This window comes from Triticum aestivum, chromosome 2A (assembly GCF_018294505.1).
Source record: "Triticum aestivum cultivar Chinese Spring chromosome 2A, IWGSC CS RefSeq v2.1, whole genome shotgun sequence".
Taxonomy (NCBI): Eukaryota; Viridiplantae; Streptophyta; class Magnoliopsida; order Poales; family Poaceae; genus Triticum; species Triticum aestivum.
The window spans coordinates 36,201,288-36,211,773 of NC_057797.1; the positions used below are offsets into that span (position 1 = coordinate 36,201,288).

General features: G+C 49.4%; 2 protein-coding genes across 2 annotated transcripts; both read left to right on the forward strand.

The window, feature by feature from the left end:
- Positions 1 to 3,308: 3,308 nt before the first annotated feature.
- LOC123187260 (agropine synthesis reductase) lies at positions 3,309 to 6,664 on the forward strand. The gene is made up of 6 exons (XM_044599073.1): positions 3,309 to 3,490; positions 3,590 to 3,670; positions 3,767 to 3,895; positions 5,050 to 5,112; positions 5,603 to 5,727; positions 6,309 to 6,664. Exons 1-6 carry the CDS (start codon positions 3,320 to 3,322, stop codon positions 6,499 to 6,501), a joined length of 762 nt encoding a protein of 253 aa, XP_044455008.1. The 5' UTR covers positions 3,309 to 3,319; the 3' UTR covers positions 6,502 to 6,664.
- Positions 6,665 to 7,582: 918 nt separating this feature from the next.
- LOC123184512 (arginine decarboxylase-like) lies at positions 7,583 to 10,167 on the forward strand. The gene has a single exon (XM_044596611.1). It carries the CDS (start codon positions 8,182 to 8,184, stop codon positions 10,057 to 10,059), a length of 1,878 nt encoding a protein of 625 aa, XP_044452546.1. The 5' UTR covers positions 7,583 to 8,181; the 3' UTR covers positions 10,060 to 10,167.
- The last annotated feature ends 319 nt before the right edge of the window (positions 10,168 to 10,486 follow it).

Genomic DNA, 10,486 nt, shown 5'->3' on the forward strand with positions numbered 1-10,486 from the left:
ATACCGCACCCTGGCCGCCCGGGCGCCAGCACACGCCGCCGGCTCCCCCGCGTGCCCGTGCTATTATGTTGGCATAGGTTACATCGTGTGTCTAGCCCCGCTATATATGAGAGGCCTAGGATACAAGTGTCCTACTTGGACACGACTCCTACCCTGTCTACACACAGTCCCAAACCAAGTCCAACTGTAACCTACCTTATACAATAATATTCGACACAATTCTAACAAACTCCACATTGGCGAATATTCTCCACCATCTTGAGTTCGTCCGTGCGTCAAACATTCATGTACATTGGACTTGAGATACGTCATGAGCACCGCTGCTACTCCCAGACTCCATGTGACTCCACCTGCAACTGTAGTCCCTTCTCGTCTTCATCACAGTCAACACTCGAGCAAAAATTAAGTTCCTCGTTACTCTACTTTGTGCTCCCAACTTCCGAAGAATCCGTTCAACACCATCACACACCAACCATTGTCTGCATGAAAATGAACAACTCACATATTGGACGTCAAATATAAGAGTTACCTGAACTCAACGTCACCGCTCTTTCTTGACTGCTTGTCTGAACCTTGAAGGAATTTCACCGTCACCTTGTGTCACCCTGAGTCAAATTCGCAGTTGTCTCACCCTTCTTCCGGATAGTCTCTGACATGTCCCACCGCTATAGCACTCCGCCTCCTTCTGTATTTGTCATCCGCACTTTGCCATGTGCACTGAACACCACAAAATATACGGCCATGTACTCTCTCAGCTTTTGACAATTCCAGACTCTCCGTCACTTTCTCAGATTCTTCATGGTCAACTCATGTCCATCTTCTGGTACCGATAGACCCAGTCACCAACTTGAATCTGGTACTCGTCAACACTGCTTCAGCACCCTTTGCACAATTTTGTCTGACCACATGTCTACCATTAGTGCCTTGGTCTGTCGCTGTGTCCCGTGCTTACCGCACGCCTCGCCGCTATCACCGCGTTGAGACTCTGCTGTCCTGGTCGAGTCTCCCGGGTAGCTTGCCCACACTGCCTCAACCCCCACTGCAGAGAACCATCGATCATCACCGACCGATGCCGAGTATCACGTCTCCATCAGACCATTGGGCCCCAGTCCGATCCACGTGTCTCTCGCTATCCCGCTGAAATAGGCTTCGACTCTCCATGCATTTACGCCGTAGCCCCTCCATCAGCACAGAGTGAAGTCGTCCATCAGACTCCAGCTCCACCTTCAACATGACTCCATGTAGCTGCGCTATGCTACCCTGCGCCCTGTCGACTTCAAGCTCTCTCATGTGTGCACCATCTTGAATCAACTCTGCGTCATAGTCTTGTTGAAGCCGCACAAGCCCTCGAGCCTGCACCACGTGTTTCCGCGCCCCAGAAGTCGGTCACCATCAGCATCACGCTCCTATGTCGTCGTCGCCGATCCCACCATCGTCTTCTGTACCAACCGACTTCCGTCGATCCGTCAGACTGCCTAATCCGACCCAGTCGAAACTCGTCCGACTGCAACGACACGCTCAAGCCTCCCAAATCGTCTTTCACGAATTTCCATCCATCACATCACAACTCCATCCTAGCTGAATTGACTTCCTGCAACGCCTTCAAGCATCCCTGTCGTGCCAACAAATTTTCACCCTTGTCTGCCATAACCCAAAACTTCCAGTTCCGTTGAACTTCTCCACCTCAAACCTGGTACCCGTTGGTGCCATGATTCTTTGTACGGCTGACCCTGTGAAAAATTATCCGAGCTTTGCACGCGATGCCCCAAGTACACGAACAGAACTTCCGGTCTTCCACGTACTACTAGCAATTCCAACCAAAAAATCCTTCTGGTCCTCACGTGTAGCAGCTCCTGTCTTGACTCAACTTCCTGATGCTAGCACATGCTTTGCCTTGCCCTTGCTAATTCTGATGGATGTCACAACCAGCGATGGCCTTTTTCTTCTGACGATTGGATCTGATCTGTTGCCTCGCCGTTTGCATCCATTGCTTTCACCGCCGCTTCGATCCATTGATACACGATCGTCTCCAGTGACGAACTAAATCAACGAACCAACTCGGCCTCCTCTAAATCAACAATCCGCAGTCTCCGAACAACCTAGCTCTGATACCACTTGTTAGAATAAATCCGAGGCCGATGTCGATCTACCGAGGACCAAGCAATCACACAAGCACGACACCGAGATTTGTTAACGAGGTTCACCGATATGGCTACATCCCCGGGGCATGACTACGGGCGCTCCTCCCCATGACACCGTCACAATACCGCACTCTGGCCGCCCGGGCGCCAGCACACGCCGCCGGCTCCCCCGCGTGCCCGTGCTATTATGTTGGCATAGGTTACATCATGTGTCTAGCCCCGCTATATATGAGAGGCCTAGGATACAAGTGTCCTACTTGGACACGACTCCTACCCTGTCTACACACAGTCCCAAACCAAGTCCAACTGTAACCTACCTTGTACAATAATATTCGACACAATTCTAACAGGTCGATCTCCATGCCGGGGGCCGTGTCACGGACGTGGGGGCGTACGCAGAGGTGGCCGTGCATGCTCACGGCGAAGTAGGGGTCGCCCCAGCGTTATGTTTCTCCTTCGGCGTCTTAGTCGTGGCGCGCCAGATCTGGAGTTCGATAGCATGTCCGGGGTGTTGCCTCGGTCTAATTCGTTCAACGGCAACGGCTTCACTTTTAGTGAGCCACCTTGGAGGTCCGCAAAGCTGCATATCAGTGATGGAGCCGTGTCAAGTTCGGGTGAGGAGGTGATCCGCTATTCTTTTCTTCGATAGGTGTTGTGGTGGTGCCGGAGGTAGGTGATGGGCGTTGGTGTCAAGCTCAGAGATGTTCTGCTATCTCTTTCAGTTTTGTCATGTCGGTCCTTACGTGACTTGTACTTTGTTCACCGACCCGGCAGGACGTCCTGGCGGTGGAGGCGTTTGCCAAGACAGATCATATCGAGATCGAGGGGACGAGATTTGAGTGGGATTAGTTTTTGGGGAAGAACGTGTGTGATGCGTGCGTGCATTGGATTAGTGGCTAGTTAGCGGGAGGCAGCGGTTTTGTTTTAGTACTTTGAAAGAGGCACTAGAGGATAGCGGCCAGGCTAATGGCATAGTGGATAGTTAAAGCATAAAACATGTTTAATACGTTGGAGCAATGTAGACCGTCAAATCACACGATTTGATGGATAAGATGAATTGATTCTCCGCCCTTTCATGTTTTTATAGGGGTAGATAGATAGATAGATAGATAGATTAAAGCCGGACGCTTCTAGCGTTTATGTTAAAAAAAAACTGTAATTTCTTACTTGTACTGTACATGTTAACTCAGACACTTGGTTCTTTTCCGAGTAGCAGAGTGCGGGTTGGGCAAATGGAGGGTTCGACCGGCAACTCGCCGGCGCCGCCGCCCGCCTTCCGGAACAGGTACTGGATCCTCCGCCACGGCCGCAGCGTCCCCAACGAGCGCGGCCTCATCGTCTCCTCCCTGGTACCAGTCCCTCCACCCCAGCTCGCCGTCTTCGATTTCCCTCTGCCACAATCGCTAAATCCAATCGGAAGCTTCAGTTAACTGTTCCGGTCCTGGCAGGAGAACGGCACGAAGCCGGAGTTCGGGCTGGCCCCTCAGGGCGTCGAGCAGGCGCGCTCCGCCGGCGAGTCGCTCCGGAAGGTACGGGATCGAGCTCGAATCTATGGCTTCTCCTTGGATGGGGGATATGCGGTAGCGATTGCCGATTGGGGGAAGTGGCTGATTCTGTGCGTGCAGGAGCTTGAGGAGATGGGTGTGCCGGTGGACTCTGTCAAGATCTGTTACTCGCCGTTCTCGCGGACGACGGAGACGGCCAGGGTGGTCGCCGGCGTGCTGGGCGTCCCATTTGAGGGTCCTAGCTGCAAGGTGAGTGGCTTAATTCTACTACTAGATGGAACCTTGTTCAGTTTTAATCAAGATAATGGTGATGGATTGCATGCTAAGTCTCTCATATTGGTGAGCCAAGTAGCATAGGCATCTGAATGGGTGTGAAGCAAGTAATTTCAGTCTCACTGTTCCTCATGTTTGAACTTCGGATATCTGTCTGGAGGACGTAGCCTTTGGATTCGTTTGGGCATGATATGACTTACCTTTCTGAAGTAGTAAGGTTTACATTTGCTAATTTTCCATGTGTTGGTACTGGTAGGGAAAAAATGATGATAACAGTGATAATTTGTTTATGTAAGTGATAGGTTCATTACATCCACGCTCTTGTAAGACCAAACTATCTATAATCCGAAATTTCTGCATGTGGAAGTCCCATCTAAAGGAAAAACAGAGTGATTGGTGTTTCCCGGTATCGAGAGCTAGTAGTCCTGCCACCTCTTATTTCTGCAGAAATGAAGTACACAATTTCAGAGAAGTCACAAGAGGCTGGTCATTCTGTAGAACAATTATACTGTGAACGGAACCTGCAAAGTAATAACTGTGAGGTTTACATTTGCTAATTTTCTATCCATCTGTAGGAAGAAATAATAACTGTGGCAATTTGTGTATGTGATGAAACGATAAGTAGTTTAATACATCCACAGGTTGTGTATGACCAAACTATCTGCACCTCTCAAAATTCTGCTTGTGATGCCCAGCTAAAGGAAAAAAATGGAGTGCTTGTGTTTCTCGGTATCAAGAGCTAGTAGTACTGCCGCCTCTTACTTTTACAATAATGAAGTGAACAATTTCAGAGAAGTCGCAAGAGGCAGTAACTAATGGTCATTTCTGTAGAACAATAATACTGTGAACATAACCTGTAAAATAATCCATTAAAAGGGACCTTTAAAACAACTAAGAAACGAAAACTGCTACAGCTGAAAACAGCTCTGTCTCCTAGTTGTCGTGAACCCAATTGTTTAGCCTTATCATTCACTGCAACATCATCCTCTTTTAGATGTTGTCTCCGTGGTCAACAATATATAGTGGAATCGTTCAAAGTTGCTGAAGTATCAGGGATCACTTTCTTCATAAAATTAGTATTTCTCATTAATTGTGACCATCTAGTCCACCAACCAGAGTTTCTTTTGCAGGCAACCGTGGAACTTCGTGAACGTTATTTTGGACCATCATATGAGTTGCTTTCACACGAGAAGGTTAGTTTGTACTCATGTATTGAACCGTGGAGATTCTTTCAAATTATAATAATGTGTGAATTAACATGCTTACCAAAACTCATAGGGGCATCAAATGTGCATATAATAGAGCATCAACTATTCAAATGTTCACTGTTTTAACAAATAAATTTTCATTAGTATGTTGAATGATGATCTATTCCAACCTACTGATAGATCAATTGCACATATATATTGTCAGATGTTAGTCTGTGGATCAATTTGCTTCTACCCAACCATTCCAATTAGTGAGAGTTCATATGACGTTCAAGAGATACCATTGCCTGCTAAATGTATGCCAATGATAATTGAGGCGTCGCCAAGTTGGTTGGTCTGCTGGGCACCATTAAACTTTCGTTTGGGCAGATTGTGTCATTCAACATTTAAGAGGAAACCCTCCTTTTGGCTGTCTGTGGTGTCCGTTTTGATCTTATCTTATTTGCCAGTTATTAAATCTGACATGATGCGGTAGTATGCAGAGGTATGGGCAATAGATGAAGCAGATCCCTTTTTGGCCCCAGAAGGTGGGGAGAGCGTTGCAGATGTTGCTAGTAGACTTGCAGGGGTGCTGTCTTCTGCAGACGTGGAGTTTCATGGGTACTTGTACTTGCATTATTATTGGAATTGGAATCCAAATGATATATCTGTTTATTCATGTTCTGTTACATGTATTTGGTGTTATACCATTACTGAAGTCTATATAAATGGCTTGCTTTAAAGTTAAACCAATCAATATAAATTTCAGTTAATAAGAAGTAAAAATTATATATCTATAGAGTATAAACCGATAGGCTGTAATTCAGTGTCCAGTGTTCTTTTGTAAAGCACAGTTGCATGTCTTGCCATGCCTTTTCAGTTTTCCATCTACTTTGTTAGAGATCTTATTATCTGGAAAGAATGGTAAGGTTCACAATTTGGTACATAGTGATAACAACTCATACAATTACCTTAGACAGTCTATTGAGTGCAGATAAGTACTTAAACATGAGGAACCACTAAAAAGGTTTACGTTACAGAGCTGCCTTGGCCAAGCTATCAATTAGTAGTCCAGAATGCTGAAGTTCTAACAGTTCCATGCAGATTTGACGCATGACTTGTTCAAGTTACAGCTTGACATTTCTTTACCTGTGCTTCTGTATATCACGCTGGAGCTGACTTGTATGTTTAACTGCATGCAGCTCTGCTGTTCTTATTGTCAGCCATGGGGATCCATTGCAGATCTTTCAAGCAGTACTCAGCGGAGCCAAGGAAAACCCATCTTTCCTCGACGATGCATCTGGCCTGAGAAAGGAAAGCCTGGTAATTTCGTCCGTGTTGTCACAGCACCGTAAGTTCGCACTCAACACAGCAGAGCTGCGGCGAGTAGTGTGACCCGATGCAGATTTGATCCTGTACTGCTATGTCAGTAGACAATTCATGTATCTGTAGATCATTGTGGAGAGTCTATTGCCCCACGCATGATAGAAAACTGTTGTTCGATGCTACTCCCTCGGCCCCTCTGTTGAGAAACATTAACGCGTTATTTTCGGAGAAATTTTACAGCGCATCATACTACTGATTGGGGTGTGTAGTATAAATCTAATCCAACGGTTGATGTAAAGGGCAGTTTAGTCAATTCATAATTGCATATTATTAAAGATGGAATTTCTAATCAATCATTGTCTTCCTCCCGACGAGGGCACCAATCATGTCCATCCCCTCTCACTGGAACATCGGCTGCTTTATAATCTCTCGCCGGTGTGCCTACATGCAGCTAGCCTAGCCACCCACGAGCCATCTCATGATTCAGTTTTTGAGACACAGAGGTGTCATCTTTTCTTCTACGCGGGAGCAGGGGACGCAAAGTTTCAGCGGCAGCTAGCTGGGTGGATCCAGGCTCGTCGTCTGCATTTGGTTCCGGCGTCGTGAGGCATTGCGGGCCAGCACGGGAGGCTGACGAGCATCAGAGGCAGGTTTGTCTTGTTGACGGCTGCCCTCTTGCTGGCAAGCTCCGCTCCTCTGCTCCCCGAATCAATACTCGCTGACGGAACGCTCGGCGGTACGGATTCTGTTCATCTTTCCCGAATCATCGCGCTGGATTCCCGTCTCGATGAAAGCCTACTACTGCTTTGCAACTCTTCCGATTGTGCCTTTTTTGCAGAGAATACTACACATCTAAGCCAGTAGTATCGACTAATATTAACCCTTAGATCAGCAAAAATGAATGATCAATATTTATCTCAAGATGATCAGGAAAAATGAACGGGCATATTTCCAAGCAGACATTGCACGTTTTCCAGCTTGTACTTTATCTAGCTCTTTGGTCCAAATGATGTAACAAAACCAAGACAGTAGGCAGATGCCAACCAACTTGAGTTTTTCTTTCAGTGTGGTGCTAGACATAAGTTTTGTTTTTTCCATTTGAAACATGTTTTTCTTAGAACACAGTATATACGCAACCGCTCATGTATACTGTATGCATGCATACATTCATCTCTATGAACACACACACGCTAATTCTGACATATAAGAATCTTCAAAAGACTGAGCCGGTATATCATGTTGAAATTTACGAAGTCACCACAAGTAAATTTCTGTAATAGTGTGAACAGCAAGATTCAAACCCTGATCGATGGGCTAGGGATATAACCATCCTTCTAACCATACAAATACAGCCTGGTTCGCTCCATTTGAAAGACACAATAAGGCGGTAGTACATAGTACTATACTGGGAAGATGGACACTTACGTACGTGAAAGGCTTTTCCACGAGGCAAACACCGCGAGTTGCTACGGTCCAGCATGCATGACTTCCACGACTTCACACCCGAGACGTACGGTGGTACCAGGCCCACGCCGACCATTAATCAGGCCTCCTCCATGCATGGGTACAAAACGCCATTTTCGTTCCTCTAGCTACACCTCTATATTTCCTCAAAAAGAAAAAGAAAAAAGCTAGACCTCTATATAACTGAGGAAGGTCTAGCCCGAATTCCACGCAGCAGTCTTCACCGGCACGGTAACAAAATTCACCTGCCCTCTCTTTTCTCGTCGATCGGGCCGGGACTGCATCATGGCCAAGAACTACGGCGGAGTGTACAACATCCACCGCTGGGGCGACCCCTACTTCGCCGTCAACAAGAACGGCCACCTCTGCGTCCGACCCCACGGCCGTGACACGGCCCCGGGCCAGGAGATCGACCTGCTCTCCGTCATCAACCAAGCCGCAGCCACGACGACCACCGATCGCGACGACAAGAAAAAGAGGAAGCTCCAGTTCCCCATGATCCTCCGCTTCCCCGACGTGCTCCGGCACCGGCTCCACGAGCTGCATGCGGCGTTCGCGACCGCCATCAAGCACACCGGCTACAGCTCGGTCTACCAGGGCGTGTTCCCGGTGAAGGTGAATCAGAACAAGGCCGTCGTGCAGGACATGGTCCGCTTCGGCCACCAGCACGGCTACGGGCTCGAGGCCGGGTCCAAGCCGGAGCTGCTCATCGCCATGAGCTGCCTCACCAGGGCCAAGCCTGGCGCCTACCTCGTGTGCAACGGCTACAAGGACAAGGACTACGTCGCGCTCGCCCTGGCGGCGCGCGCCATGGGCCTCAACGCCATCATCGTGCTGGAGATGGAGGAGGAGCTCGACATCGTCATCGAGCAGAGCAGGCGGCTCGGCGTCGAGCCGGCCATTGGTGTTCGTGCCAAGCTGCTCACCAGGTTACCGGGCCATTTCGGGTCCACGGCCGGCAAGCACGGCAAGTTCGGGCTCCTGGCGGAGAGGATCTACGAGGTGGCACGGAAGCTCAAGGCTCTTAATAAGCTGCACTGGCTCAAGCTGCTGCACTTCCACGTCGGCTCCATGATCCCGTCCACGGACATCGTCTTCAAGGCGGCCAGCGAGGCCGCCGAGATCTACTGCGCCCTCGTGAACGACTGTAGCGCGGAGGGGATGACCACGCTGGACTGCGGCGGTGGACTCGGCGTCGACTACGACGGGACACGATCGGGAAACTCCGACATGTCGGTGGCGTATGGGCTGGAGGAGTACGCGTCCAGCATCGTGCAGGCAGTGCGGCTCAGGTGCGACGACAACGGCGTTCCCCACCCCGTGCTTTGCACCGAGAGCGGGCACGCCATGGCGTCGCACCACTCCATGATCATCCTCGAGGCGCTCTCCGCGTCTGCGATCCCCGAGCCGAGAGACGAAGGCGAGACCACCGAGCAGCTGCACGCCAAGATCCATGAGCTGGTCTCGAAGCAGCAGCCGAGGGCGCTACTCAATTTGAAGGGTGACGCAGCAACGGGCATGTCCACCATATCCTCTGCGCGCGCCTTGGACATGAAAAAGCACGGCACCGAGATGTACAAGCTGGGGAAGAAGCTCCCCAAGAGCGTCATGGCCGACGCGACAACCATCTACACCTACCACATGAACCTGTCCGTCTTCTCGCTGATCCCGGACTTCTGGGGCATCCAGCGGTTGTTCCCGATGATGCCGGTGAGCCGGCTCCACGAGAGGCCGACCCGCATGGCCACGCTCGTCGACCTCACCTGCGACAGCGACGGGAAGATCGAGAGATTCATCGGCGGGGCAGAGACGCTGCCGCTGCACCCGCTGGACCCCGTGCTCGGCGGCTACTACGTGGCCGTGCTCCTCTCCGGCGCGTACCAGGAGGCCTTGTCCTCTAAGCACAACCTGTTCGGCGGCCCCAGTCTGGTGCGCGTGCTTGGCGGTGACGACGGTGAGTTCATACTCGACACGGTTGACCTGGGCCCGACCACGGAGGAGCTTATCGGCACCATGAGGTACGACGTCAAGGAGGACATCAGCGGTGTGATCGAGGAGTGGGCGAGGGAGAAGCAGGTGTGGGAAATGGTGGGTACGCTCGTGGAGAACGCGCTCAACACCATGCCGTACCTCGCCGACTATCAACCCCCACCAACCGCCTAGTTAATTGGTGCTTGCTACATAGTACAAGCACGTGGTTGGTTGCAATTATGCAACATGCAGAATAAAGTTTGCACATTAGCAGAATAAATTAATACTTTTCTCGCAGCAACGCACGGGGTATGAAAGAGGGAGATGTATGCCCGCATCAGCGGTAAAATCCAAAAAATATATATTAAAAATCTGATTTTTTTTTCAATGAACATCAAATGTGTTCTAATTGTGTACAAAAATTTGCCAAGAGAAAACATCCATCATGGTGATCCAAATGACTTTATTAGCCTCAAACTTTGCTCTCTATGGACTACCACAAACCCTTTATCGGTGAAATTTCATGGAGTTATAGCATATGTGGTGTACACTGATATCAAAAATCAATTTTTTCTTCCGTGATGCCAGGACTATATGTCGCTTATAGCAAGATGTATGC